Consider the following 14813-nt stretch of genomic DNA (forward strand, 5'->3'; position numbering starts at 1 on the left):
TGGAATGCAGAGAAGACTCTGATCTTTAGATGGATGGAGATACCTTTTAGAACATCACCCAGCGGTATAGTACAAATGGCTTCTTACCAGACAATGGATGAATCAGGCGCAGGATAAATCCAATTATTTTCCCACAAACAGAGCTTTATTTTGGTGGTATTTGATCACCTGTGCGATTATTTGATCATGCGCTGTCTTATGTAAAAAGAGGGAAATCCCCAATCCTTCAGTCCATATCCATGTCACTTTTACATTCTTTGGAGAAGAGATTTGGTCCAAAATAAAATCCAGTTTATTTCACCTTTTCTGCTTCCCTATGCCAGTGGGTAGTAGTAGAAGAACTGCTTTCTTGGATACCCTCTATTGCTGGACACGTGACTACATTCAGAGCATTGGTTACAAGATCACTTAGAGCAGGGGCTGACTCAATAGCAGGCAAAGCTTGGGCTTGTAGTAAGTCATCTGAACCAGCTGGGGGCACCAAAGGTGTCTGACAGCCTCCTTTGGTGCCCCCAGCTGGTTCAGATGACTTACTACAAGCCCAAGCTTTGCCTGCTATTGAGTCAGCCCCTGCTCTAAGTGATCTTGTAACCAATGCTCTGAATGTAGTCACGTGTCCAGCAATAGAGGGTATCCAAGAAAGCAGTTCTTCTACTACTACCCACTGGCATAGGGAAGCAGAAAAGGTGAAATAAACTGGATTTTATTTTGGACCAAATCTCTTCTCCAAAGAATGTAAAAGTGACATGGATATGGACTGAAGGATTGGTGCTTTCCCTCTTTTTACATAAGACAGCGCATGATCAAAAAATCGCACAGGTGATCAAATACCACCAAAATAAAGCTCTGTTTGTGGGAAAATAATTGGATTTATCCTGCGCCTGATTCATCCATTGTCTGGTAAGAAGCCATTTGTACTATACCACTGGGTGATGTTCTAAAAAGGTATCTCCATCCATCTAAAGATCAGAGTCTTCTCTGCATTCCACCTTATTTCATTTGGTAAGGAGGAACACTAGCTGGTGGCGGGATCTTTCATCTACTTAACACTGGATATATCACCATTTGGTTTAGGTGTCTTACAGCACTTGGTGAAGATTATTATTGGACTTTTAATTTCATTCACCTGTATTCACCTTTGAATTTTGAACAATTGTTGATACCACCCATGGTTCACTTTTGGGACATTTGATGCACTTTTGAACTTTGTGGTTTCATTTGTTAGTGCACTTTATGGTATCATTTACATTGTATTTAAATTTATTATTTGCATTGTGTCATTTTCACTGCAGATATTTATAGCGCACCTTATTTTCATCACATTATCACGTATCAATATACAGGTAGCAGCTTTTTTGATTTGTCAGCGCACCCTATATCACACCATTTCTACAAAATACTTACTAGCTGTGCACAAATAGTCCCACAACATGGACACTGTCATAACAGAAGTATTGCTATTGGAAAATTTGCCCTAAAAATTATTATTTTTTTTTTCTTCTAAATCGGCTAGAACTGACAGCAGCCGGTAAATACATGTCAAATACATATAGGGTCCATTCACGCGTCTGTAAAATGGGTCCGCATCTGTTCCACAATTTGGCGGAACGTTTACAGACCCATTGATTTTTAATTCCAGTCTGAAAAATTCACAGGATAAAGAAGTAAGTGTTGGCCAGTCCAGGCCCCAAAAATTAGCCAACAGGTGTTTACCTGACAGCAAAGAACGTTGTCTTCTGTGGCTGGAGGTACATTAGGCATTCACAGGATACAGAAGTAAGTGTCGCCCATTCCAGGCCCCAAAAATGCGTTTACCTGACAGCTAAGAATGTTGTATTCTGTGGCTGAAGGTACATTAGGCATTGACAGGAAAAATAATTTTCGGCCATGAAAGGCCCCAAAAATCAGGCATTCAATGGACATGAAATGCCTTTTATGCCGCTGTATTTACCGAAGACAAGGACCATGAATTTTTGTGGGTGGATGGCGGTCTGGCGGATATTTGTGGCCTGTCATGAGGAATTTTAATCGAACATGGTCTACTGGTCACATGTGTTGAATTCCTCTGCGATCCATGCCTCTTTCATTTTTATAAATATGAGGTAGTCAACACTGTCATGAGCTAGGTGAATGCGCTTATCGGTCGCGATCCCCCCTGCTGTGCTGAACGTCCTTTCGGACAGGACACTGGACTGGGGGAAAGCCAACAGTTCCATTGCAAATTGTGCAAGCTCTGGCCAGAGGTCAAGCCTGCCCACCCAGTAGTCCAGGGGTTCATCACTCTTTAGAGCGTCCACATCGGCCGTTAACCCGACGTAGTCGGACACCTGTCAGTCTAGGCGTTCCCTGATGCTGTACCGGGAGTACAGCTGTCGATGGGTCAGCTGAAAGAATGATCTCATATCTGAAGTGACCAACACATCTTCAAAACGCCCTCTTCTAGCAGGCGCTGTTGGATTGCTACCCGCAACTTTTTCTCTGTGAGTGGAAATTCCTCTGCCAGTGCACGCAAAAGCAGAATGCAGCATTTCACGAAGCAAGGCCTGGAAGTGATGCATTCTGACCGCCCTCTGTGATGGTGGTAACATTTCTGCCATTTTGTGTTTGTACCGGGGGTCTAAGTACATTGCCGCCCAGTACTGGTCTTTGCCCCTTTATGCTTTTTATACGGGGGTCCCCCTTAAAACACTGGAGCATGAAGGCCCCCATTCGCACTAAACTGGAAGCGGTGTAGTGGCCTGGCTCCAGCTCATCATCCAGGATAATGTCGTCCTCGTTCTCCTCCCCCCATCAACGGGCAAAACCAGGGATCCCAGAAAGGTTTAAAGCATGCTCTTCTTGCTCCTCCTCATCTGCCCCAGCACCATTCTCCTCTAACTCCTCTTCAGACTCCTGTTGTTGACTTGTCTCAGATGGAGTAGCACTCCCTGGGAATTCATCCAACATTGCGACTTCCTCATCTTCCTGCTCCTCGACGGCTTGATCAATGACACGAAGCAATGCATGCTCCAGAAAGAAGGCGTAAGGTGCGATGTCACTGATGGCGCCCTGGCCGTGACTGACCAGTTTGGTGATCTCATCAAATGGCCACAGAAGTCTGCATGCATCGCGCATGAGCAGCCACTGGCGCGGTGAAAAAAACCCAAGCTCCCCAGAACCTGTCCTGCCGCAGAGTTCGTACAGGTAGTCGTTAACTGCACATTTCTGCTGGAGCAGCCTATCAAGCATATACAAGGTTGTATCGGGCAGTCACAAATAAGTCGCCTGACGGGTAGGTTGTGTCACTGCTGAATGTTAGCAAGGCGAGCCATGGCTGTGTTTCTTCTGAAATGGCCCGAGATTTTCCTGGCCTGCCACAAGACATCCTGGACCCCAGGGTATTTGGCAACAAATCGCTGCACGACCAAGTTCGGGACATGTGCCATGCATGGCACGTGTATTATTTTGCCCTGTTTCAGCGCACTCAGCAGATTGGCACCGTTGTCGCACACCACTTTACCAACTGTCAAATTGAGCGGTGTCAGCCACTGATCTGCCTGTGAACGCAAAGCTGAAAGGAGTGCAGGACCAGTGTGGCTCTTGGCTTCCAGGTACAACAGACGCAGCACAGCATGGTAACGTCTCACCTGGCATGTGAAATAGGTTCTGGGGATCTTGGGCGGCGCAGCGGAAGAGACGGTAGCAGCGGAAAAGGAGTCAGCCGAGGAGGAGAGGGAGGATGGAGTAGGAGGAGGAGAAGAAGAGGCAGGCCTGCATACGGTAAAACCAAATCTACATGGGTGCCACGGGTTACATGCTTGACGGCCGTCAGAAGGTTCACCCAGTGGGCAGTTAAAGTTATATACCTTCCCTGCCCGTGTTTGCTAGACAGTGTGTCTGTGGTCAGATGTATCTTGGCACCGACACTGTGTGCCAGAGATACATTCACTTGCTGCTGAACATGGCCATACAGCTCTGGAATGTCCTTCTGCGAGAAATATTTCCTTCCTGGGACCTTCCATTGTGGTGTTCCAATGGCCACAAATTTCCGAAAGGCATCCGAGTCCACCAGTTGATATGGCAGTAGTTGGCGGGCTATCAGTTCCGACAAGCCAGCAGTCAACCATTGGGCAAGAGGGTTATTCGGCGTCATCATTTTTTTACGCTCCAACATTTGGGCCACGGAAGCCGGCCTTTTTCCAGAACAAGGTGAGGACGGCATGATGGAAGGTGGAGTGGAGGACAATTGTGAGGAGAGAGGAGAAGGAGAAGAGGCTGGACGGTGAGAGCCTAGAGTGTGGCTTTGTGGGTTCTGACGACGTTGCTCCCACTGGGCTCGGTGATGGGAGACCAGGTGCCTTCTTAAGGCGGTCGTCCCTAGGTGAGTGTTGGGTTTACCGCGACTTATGCGTTGACTGCGAAGACCGCAGATGTCAACACTATTGTCAGCAGCGGACACATTAAAAAAGCCCACACTGCGGAGCCATGTGCTGGCATCCTGGGAGCGCCAAGAATGGTTGGTGGAAATGAGGTATTAGGCATTACACAGAAGCAAGAGCGTGGCTGAGATGAGTTTGAAAAGTTTTGGAATAATCATTCGTTAATTTTCGTTGGTTTTCATTCAAGAAATTACATTTATTTTCAAATTTATTGTTAGAAGCAAGTGAAATTTTGAAGTACTCTCGAATGACATTCATCAAGTCCTTGAATGAACCAATAATTTTGTACAAATGCCTACAAATGTGTGGCAAGATTAAGGCTCAGCTCACACTAGAGCAACTTGTCATGCCACTCACGATACATAAAGTTGCATGACAAGTCAAAAGCCATTAATTTTAATGGCACCCGTTACAATCTATGCAACTAAAGTAGCAACATCTTTAAAAAAAAAAAGTTCCTGCAATACCTATTTTGACTTGAGTGCCATAAAGTGTAATAAGTGACACTGGAAATCATGCAACTTTACAATCACACGTGTGTGAACTAATCCTAAGGCAATAAGTGTGTTATTGGCTGGATTGCCAGGTGAAAATAAAGGAAAAAAGTCTAATAAAGAGAACAAATATGGCTAACACATCTAAGAATTGGTAAGCAGCAATAGATTACTTTTTGTTTTAGGATTTAGGGATGGGATAGACGTTTGAAAACAATGCAAATAATATTGATACAAATGAATATCACTATAAGTACGCTAAAGCAGCTTCAAATCACTTTTTATTTCATAACGCAGATCAAAGTGTTGCTATCCAAAACAACCAATTTGTTTTTATTGCATTACTCTGGGACAAGGCTGAATGCCGGTTGCTCAGGATGATTACTACACTCTGCAGTCCCTGAACTTTGCACTGCGCTGATGAAGAAAAAAAAGAATAGACTTAATTATGCTAAAAGTAAAAATCTAACAAAGGGAACGCGCCTATCAGGCTGCATCCACTACAAATTTGGGCATGGTTACTTCTTCAATATGCTGGATTAACCACTTCCTGACCACCCGCCGCCTTTTTACTGAGGCAGGGTGTCTCTCCTGCGCAAACCGATGTAGACCTACGTCGGTCGCGCGCGGGAAGCTAGGGGGCTCCCGCCCCCACTCAACAGCGGGGAAGCCGATGCACGGGTCAGGCGGCTCTGATTGCCACCTGACACCCGCGATCGCTCCCCGCTGAGAGAGAAGAACGGTCAGCTGTTGTAAACACAGGCGATTGTTCTTCTCCCTGAAATGATCACAGAGCTCATGTGATCCTTCTATATAGGATCACATGTCTCTATGGTCATTTCACAAGCCACGCCCCCCCCACAGTTAGAATCACTCCCCTAGGCTCACATTTAACCCATTGATCACCCATAGGGTTAACCCCTTCCCTTCCAGTGTCATTATTACAGTAACAGTGCATATTTTTTAGCACTGATTACTGTAGTAATGTCACTGGTACCCCCAAAAGTGTAAAAAATGTCAGTTAGGGGTCCGATCTGTTTGTCGCAATCCCACAAAAAATTGCAGATCGCCACCATTACTAGTAAATAAAAAATACCAATAAAAATTACATAAATCTTTCCCGAAGTTAGTAGACGCGATAACTTTTGCGCAAACCAATACGCTTATTGCGATTTTTTTACCAAAAATATGTAGCAGAAAACAAATTGCCCTAAAATGTTAAAAAATTTTGATTTTTAAATTTCATTTTTTGGGGAATGTCATAGCAGAATGTGAAAAATATTGTTTTTGTTTTTCAAAATTGTCGCTCTTTTTTTGTTTATAGCGCAAAAAATAAAAATTGCACAGGTGATCAAATAACACCAAAAGAAAGCTCTATTTGTGGGAAAAAAAGGACATCAATTTTATTTGGGTACAGCGTTGCAGGACCGCGCAATTGTCCATTAAAATAACGCAGTGCCGAATCGCAAAATAGGACCTGGTCATTAAGGGGGCAAATCCTTCCGGTCTTAAAGTGGTTAAATACAAAGAAATTTGGCTCATACAATCCAGCAGCATCCGCAGATGTGATTTCTTATTTTTGCAGTTTTCTACAGCTGGTACAAAATATATTAAATAATTCTCTCCCCAAAATCTGAATTGTATCCCCCCCCCCAAATCCCTTCACCCACTGCCCCTCTTACCAGCTGTCTCTGGACACAGTATGGAACAGCCTGATGGCTGGAGCCAGGGAGGATCTCATGGTGAAGATTTAGGAAGGAGCAGGTCCTGGCAGGGGTGGCTGCTGTGCTGGGGCTCCTGGCTGCAGGATCCCATGGCTCTGCTGGGGTCCTGCATTATATACTGTGGCATCTAACCCTCCCAGTGCAGCACCAAACAGCTGTACAGGCAATGAATGAGAATAAAGAAACACCATGTGACCACAGGGGACATGTGATCACTATGGGCAGGACACAAAAAAAAAAAAAAAAGGGAGTGCCCACACTAACCCTTCCAACATCTGGCTGGGTGCTGAGTAAAGTTTGGGGTGGGTATTAGTGATGGGAAGTTTGATTCTTTTAAGTGAATCGGTTCATTTCATACTACTCATTGAATGAGTCTGCTGACAAGCAAAGGAACCGAAGCTCTGACTCAACCTTACTTCATACAGCAATCTCTGTATACCATATACAGAGAACTAACCCACAGAGCTGACACTCTAATATAAAGACAGAGGTTACAGTATATAGAGAGATGTGTGTCCTGCAGAGTTAACACTCTATATACTGTATCTGTACCCTCTCTGTATATTAGAGTGTTAGCTCTGCAGGACACACATCTCTCTATGTAATGTATCTGTATCCTCTCTGTATATTAGAGCGTTAGCTCTGCAGGACACACACCTCTCTATATACTGTATCTGTATCCTCTCTGTATATTAGAGCGTCAGCACTGCAGGACACACACCTCTCTATATACTGTATCCTCTCTGTATATTAGAGTGTTAGCTCTGCAGGACACACATCTCTCTATATACTATATCTGTATCCTCTCTGTATATCAGAGCATTAGCTCTGCAGGATACACATCTCTCTATATACTGTATCCTCTCTGTATATTAGAGTGTTAGCGCTGCAGGACACACATCTCTCTATATAATGTATCTGTATCCTCTCTGTATATTAGAGCGTTAGCTCTGCAGGACACACACCTCTCTATATACTGTATCTGTATCCTCTCTGTATATTAGAGCGTCAGCACTGCAGGACACACACCTCTCTATATACTGTATCCTCTCTGTATATTAGAGTGTTAGCTCTGCAGGACACACATCTCTCTATATACTATATCTGTATCCTCTCTGTATATCAGAGCATTAGCTCTGCAGGACACACATCTCTCTATATACTGTATCCTCTCTGTATATTAGAGTGTCAGCTCTGCAGGACACACATCTCTCTATATATACTGTATCTGTATCCTCTCTGTATATTAAGGTGTTAACTCTGCAGGACACACATCTCTCTATATATACTGTGTGTTAGCTCTGCAGGACACACATCTCTCTATATACTGTATCTGTATCCTCTCTGTATATCAGAGCATTAACTCTGCAGGACACACATCTCTCTATATACTGTATCTGTATCCTCTCTGTATATTAGAGTGTTAGCTCTGCAGGACACACATCTCTCTATATATACAGTATCCTATACTGTATATTAGGGTGTTAGCTCTGCAGGACACACATCTCTCTATATATACTGTGTGTGTTAGCTCTGCAGGACACACATCTCTCTATATATACTGTATCTGTATTCTCTCTGTATATTAGAGAGGGGTGTTTCCTGCAGAGCTGATGCTCTACTGTTTCTGTATCCTCTCTGTATATTAGAGCGTCAGCTCTGCAGGAAACACCTCTCTGTAATATACAGAGAGAATACAGATACAGTATATATAGAGAGATGTGTGTCCTGCAGAGCTAACACTCTAATATACAGAGAGGATACAGATACAGTATATATAGAGAGATGTGTGTCCTGCAGAGCTAACACTCTAATATACAGAGAGGATACAGATACAGTATATAGAGAGATGTGTGTCCTGCAGAGCTAACACTCTAACGAAAGGGTTAAATAATAAATCTGAATTTTGATCTCTTCTCATCCAGACTGTGTCCCCACATTCTTTCAGTGTTTTCGGTTCTAACCGAGACTGACTCATATGTGATGATTCTTTGATTCTTTGACACAACTGGTGTACTGAGTACTCTTGACTCTGAACTGTGATAAGCTTGTTTCCAGCATGTCAGTGTGCTGCGAGACGGTGTTCTGCCGAAAATTCCAACTTGCCAAGATCTCCAACCCACATCACTTCCGGTCGGAGATCTCGGCAAGTTGCCGCTACTGCGCATGCACGAACGTCAATGCCCATGCACAGAGAACTCCAAGGCTGTGCATGAGAATTGGAATTCTCTGCAGCACAATTCAATACTACTGCACATGCGCCCGCGGGTCCACAGTGCCTGACAGTTGGAGCTTTTGGCAAATAAAAACCCGTGCACAGTGCTATCCCCCACAGTACTTGTACAATTGTGAGCGTCCCTAGGCGCTGTTTGAATGGGCAGAGACACAGCCATAAGTTAGCAGAGCTAAGCCTGAAAAGGAATGCTGGGATTTATAGTTCCTCTAAAAAAAAAAACAGTTGTGAAGCCGAGCCTGAAAGTACATGCTGGGATTTATAGTTCCTCTCAAAAAAAGAAACACAATTGTGAACAGCGCAGAGACACAGGCAGGATGCAGCTGAGCCTGAAAGGACATGCTGGGATTTATAGTTCTTCTCCAAAAAAATAAATAAATAAATCCAAAATTGCCTTTATAGAAAGATAAAAAGCTGGTTCCAGATGCAGTGCAAACAAAGATGAGAGCACAGAGACCGCTCTGGTGTAGCAATGTCCTGACAATCAGAAAGGTGCTGGCTAGGTCCGTAATCCCGACAGCTGTACAATTAAGAAGTAGGCAACCGCACACCAACTTGAGAGTATGATGATAAAAACCATTTATTGAAGATCCATAAAATCCATAACGACAAACCAGGGAAAGGAGGGAAGAAAACAGTTGACGCCTTTCACAAAACTATATTCGCTCAGTCATAACCGTGTGGATACATGTGGAAATGCCAACTAAATAGTGAAACTGCAGCCAAAAAGCCGGAAAAACATAAGCATGCGATGACAAGGCAAACAGAATAAAATAGAACAGACAGTCGTACACATATCATCTAAAGAAAAGGTGACAGTAAATGGCCAAAATGCATACACTCCACATTGATAAGCATGGAGAATGGAAAATATGTACATGTATATGTGCACACAGCCACACAGCCACACATAGATAGGTGAACAAAAAAATCCATGTAACAAACAGTGGAAACACGAGTGTAAAAACACCCTATGAACCACAATGCTACACCTGAAGAGCGAGAGAATGAAAAAAAAAAAAAAAAAATAGATAATATGGTGTGTACAAAATGAATACACATAGTATGGATGTGTGCACAAAAACAGAACAGAAATCCGAGGTATGTTGTACCCAAATGCAGAGGGGGCAGCATAGAGGGAAGCATGGATAAGACACTATGGATAACTATGAATAGAAATGTGTGACATCCCACTCAAGGTTAAGTCCATTAGGCAACCTAGTGCGAAGTCTATATATCCAAAAAACCTCCCTTCTACATAGGAGGCAAAAAGTAGATGGTGGTTAGATTTGTTCCACAATTTGAACCGACACAAGGAACAGATCTCCATGGTGTTCTGTGTTGAAGTGCCGTGCAACATTTGTAGATTTGTGACCTAATGTCGCTGAGATGTTCCCTGAACCTGTCCTTTAATTTTGCGTGTCGTGCCGCCCTCATATTGCACAGAACACTGATAACAGATAAATGAAGAATGTTGTGTTACAATTGAAAAATTTATCGATTTTATAGATCTGATTATCAATTGTAGACTGGAAAGTATTTCCTAATGCAATGTGTGGGCATGTAAGACAATCCTTAGTGCCACATCTGAAGTTCCCTTTAAAGTGAAGCCAGGTCTCAGATGTATTTTTCTTTGGATTAGAGCAAATGAAGCTGGGAGACAAAAGATTTCCCAAGGTCTTTGCCCGTTTGGCCACAACATTAACACCATTCGCCAAGATTTTTGCACATTGTTTGTCCCCATAAAGGACAGGTAAGTGTTTATTGATTATGGACTTTACTTTGGTGAATTCTAGACTATACGGAATAGTTAGAGTAATAGCACCTCCCCGAACATTGGTGTCATTGTACCTTTTCTTGGGTATAAGTAGACTATTTCTGTCCTTGTTTAGCGCTATATTATAAAGCTCTATCCAGGGTCCACCTAGGATAGCCTCTGGCAAGGAAACGTCCATACAGCAAACCAGACTCTTTGTTAAAGGAGGACAGATCGCTACAAACCCTCCTAAGACGGTGGAATTGCCCAACTGGGATGCCCTTATATGTGTGAAAAGGATGACTGGATTTTGAATGTAGTAGACCGTTGCCTGCCAGAGGCTTTCTGTATAAGGTTGTAACAACCTGACCATTGTGATGTTTAAGGACAACATCAAGAAACTCGATGCTGTCCACATTTTGTTGCCCTGTAAACGTTAGGTTGAGAGTATTATCATTTAAATACAGCAAAAAAGCATGCAGATCTACACTACGTTTACTGACGAAGATCAGATCATCAATATAACGAAAATAAAGAAAAATCTGACTCCTTGGTTGCTATCTCCAAAAATGTGGGTTCTCTCCCACCAACCCATATATAGGTTGGCTAGGGATGGTGAAAATTTAGCCCCCATGGCTGCCCTACACTTCTGGAGATAGAAAACCCCATCGAACAGAAAGTAATTATGCTTGAACAGGTCATTTAAAACTTCCACAATGTAGAATCTGCATGCTTCAGACAAATGTGTGTATTGAATAAGTGAGAAATGTATAGCCTCCAAGGCCAAGTCATGGGGAATCGAGGAGTAGAGGCTAGCCACATCACATGTAATCCACGAGAAATCTTCATCCCACCTAAAATCATTCAGAGTATTCAGTAAATGAGTAGTATCCTTAAGGTAACTTGGAAGGCTCTGAACAATAGGCTGAAGCTGACCATCCAACCACTCCCCCAAGCGTTCATTCAGAGACCCGATACCGGAGACAATGGGTCTCCCCTGGACCGGGTTTAACCCCTTATGAACCTTGGGGAGGTGGTGGAAAATGGGAGTTACTGGAAACTCAGGTACCAATTTATCAGACATTTTTGGGGTAAGAACCCCCAAAAGGACACCTCTATCCACTAATTTACTTAAAGCAGATTTATATTTGATTGTTGGGTCACTGCCCAAAACAATATATGTTTGTGCGTCCAGCAGTTGTCTAGATGCTTCATTTTTATACATGACACTGTCCAGAACTACAACCGATCCACCCTTGTCCGCATTTCTGATTACTATAGATGAGTCATCTTTAAGAGAAAGCAGAGCCTTTCTTTCATGAATGGATAAATTGTTCTCTTGAGACAAAACAGACTGGGCTATATTATTGCCCAATTCAAAGATAGCTTCTGGAACACATCCATTTGTGAAGCAAGACTGAATAGGGTAGAAGAGGGATAGTACCTTTAAAGAGATATTAGCGGTGTTATCATCTCCATTTCTATCTCTGGATGTGTCATCACTCTCCATAGCCAAATCTTCCAAATCAGTAAGAGCACATAACTCCTGAAAGGATCTGGGTGACCCAAACCCACTGGCACTCTATATTTTTTCTTTTGTCTTGGTTTCTTTTTCTGTTTTTTCTTTCTTTTCTTTCTGTCTTTTTCTTTTCCTTCCCTTATTGTGTTTTTATTCTCGCTTTTTTATCATCTTTTTTTTCTTTTTCTTTCTTTTTTTCATGTGGGGTTCTCTTTTCTTCCTTTAGTGTGTGAAAAAGATTTAGCCAGAGGTCCATGTTGCAATTAGCTTTCATGATTAGCAGTCTTTCACTTATTCAATTAACGTTGATTGGTTTTTCTGGCTTTTTGGCTGCAGTTTCACTATTTAGTTGGCATCTCCACATGTATCCACACGGTTATGACTAAGCGAATATAGTTTTGTGAAACGCGTCAACTGTTTTCTTCCCTCCTGTCCCTGGTTTGTCGTTATGGATTTTATGGATCTTCAATAAATGGTTTTTATCATCTTCTACTCTCAAGTTGGTGTGTGGTTGCCTACTTCTTAATTGTCCAGATGCAGTGCGACCTCTCAGAGATATGCAGCGCTGTGTGCTTTGGATCTGTAATAATACCAGTTCACACTGATGCGATTTTTAAGTTTGAACTCTTTATTGGGTTTTTGTGTTGAAACAAAAACCAAAGCATCGTTTTTTTTATTGCCGATATCTGCCGATATTTTTGGACATTTAAAAATTTTTTTTTTTTTTTTCACAGATACTCTTGGGGTCTAAAAGACCCAAAACCCCTCCTCTGCACTTAAAAGCATTCAATACGCCAAGTTTGGCTGTTTTGAATGCTGTAATTTTTTTTAATCTGGTGCCGTGTACCCGGAAGTGAGTCACAACATCACTTCCGGGTTTTTACATGGAGACCGGATCAGAGCCGAATGCGGCTTTGATCGGGTCTTCGGCGGCCGTGCAGGCAGGATGCCCGGGTCCCCCGGTGGGACGGGAGACCCGGGCAAGCCGCGGAAGGCGGCGGGAGGAGTCGTGCCCTCCCGTTCCTTGTAATCAGGGCCGGTACAAGGAGCGGGCGGGAGGGGCTTCTGCACTGGGCGGTGTCCATATCTGTGATGAGGGGGGGTGCACTGGGAGCTTCTGCCTTCTCCTGCCTGACAGGAGTGAATGTCATTCTCCCTCCTGTTATTGCACAATGCATGATTTCTGGACTCCTCCGTTCTAGCCACTTAAAAAAATGAGGTTGAAGGATTATAAGAGGTGCATGGAAGTCAGCCAGCCCCCAGTCTGATGTACTCACCCTCCAGTCTGTCACCAACCAAGTAGACCTGTCTCATGATACAAAGAACAGGGGTTTAGTTGACACACGTTTGCAAACGCATGTGTAAGCTGCAGAGCCACTTCACGGCACCCTGTTTTATCTGCAGTCCTAACACTTTCTAATTTAGTGTCTCCACACTGGGAGCACATGGCTGCTAATGGATGGATGGGGGAACAGGTGGGAGGGAGACCTCCCCCAACCCACCCCCATCCATGACTGGTCTATTGTCTCAAAACTCAAATAACTAAGTTATAACGATGGTACAAACTGGAAAAGACCAGCTGAGAAGCATTACACCTCCATCCCCTTGGTGGATGCAGTATAAAGACAAATTGGGATTTTATATATGGGGCATGGCCTGTAAAGCACAATGCCTTTCAATCCCTAATTTCCTATTTGGGACTTTGTGTGAGACAAGCAGGTCATGCTATTGGTCTCCATCCCTGTATACGAAAAAACTAAAGTCAAATCAGACTGCATCCACCAAAAACGCACAGAAATCGCACGGTGGGACTTTATATGAGGCACCAAGCTGTAAGCAAGGCGTCTCCATCCCTGGTTGCTTAAACACAATAGGCTAGGTGGGACTTTAAGTAAGACCCCAGCAGGTAGTGCCCGGCGTCTCCATCCCTGTATCAAGAAAAAAATGAGCTTAAAGGATTATAAGAGGTGCATGGAAGTCAGCCAGCCCCCCAGTCTGATGTACTCACCCTCCAGTCTGTCACCGACCAAGTAGACCTGTCTCATGATACAAAGAACAGGGGTTTAGTTGACACACATTTGCAAACGCATATGTAAGCTGCAGAGCCACTTCACGGCACCCTGTTTTATCTGCAGTCCTAACACTTTCTAATTTGTCTATTTTGCCTATTGTGTTTAAGCAACCAGGGATGGAGACGCCTTGCTTACAGCTTGGTGCCTCATATAAAGTCCCACCGTGCGATTTTCGTGCGTTTTTGGTGGATGCAGTCGGATTTTACTTTAGTTTTTCCGTATACAGGGATGGAGACCAATAGCATGACCTGCTTGTCTCACACAAAGTCCCAAATAGGAAATTAGGGATTGAAAGGCATTGTGCTTTACAGGCCATGCCCCATATATAAAATCCCAATTTGTCTTTATACTGCATCCACCAAGGGGATGGAGGTGTAATGCTTCTCAGCTGGTCTTTTCCAGTTTATACCATCGTTACAACTTAGTTATTAGTTATTTGAGGGTGGGTTGGGGGAGGTTGGGCTGTCTCCCTCCTACCTGTTCCCCCATCCATCCATTAGCAGCCATGTGCTCCCAGTGTGGAGACACTAAATTAGAAAGTGTTAGGACTGCAGATAAAACAGGGTGCCGTGAAGTGGCTCTGCAGCTTACACATGC

General features: G+C 43.6%; 1 protein-coding gene across 1 annotated transcript in view; it reads right to left on the reverse strand.

Annotated features, from left to right (window-relative positions):
* The window catches only part of LOC309568857 (glucose-6-phosphate exchanger SLC37A2-like), a gene marked incomplete at its 3' end in the record, with an annotated part of 66990 nt that extends 60200 nt beyond the window's left edge, over window positions 1-6790 (reverse strand). The window contains exon 1 of the mRNA XM_082274642.1: window positions 6595-6790. Within this exon, the coding sequence (XP_082130768.1) occupies window positions 6595-6653 (59 nt within the window). The 5' untranslated portion in view covers window positions 6654-6790. The remainder of the gene's footprint in view (window positions 1-6594) is intronic.
* Window positions 6791-14813: the final 8023 nt, after the last annotated feature.

Source organism: Pelophylax lessonae, assembly GCF_965119305.1.
Source record: "Pelophylax lessonae genome assembly, chromosome: 12".
NCBI classification, from domain to species: domain Eukaryota; kingdom Metazoa; phylum Chordata; class Amphibia; order Anura; family Ranidae; genus Pelophylax; species Pelophylax lessonae.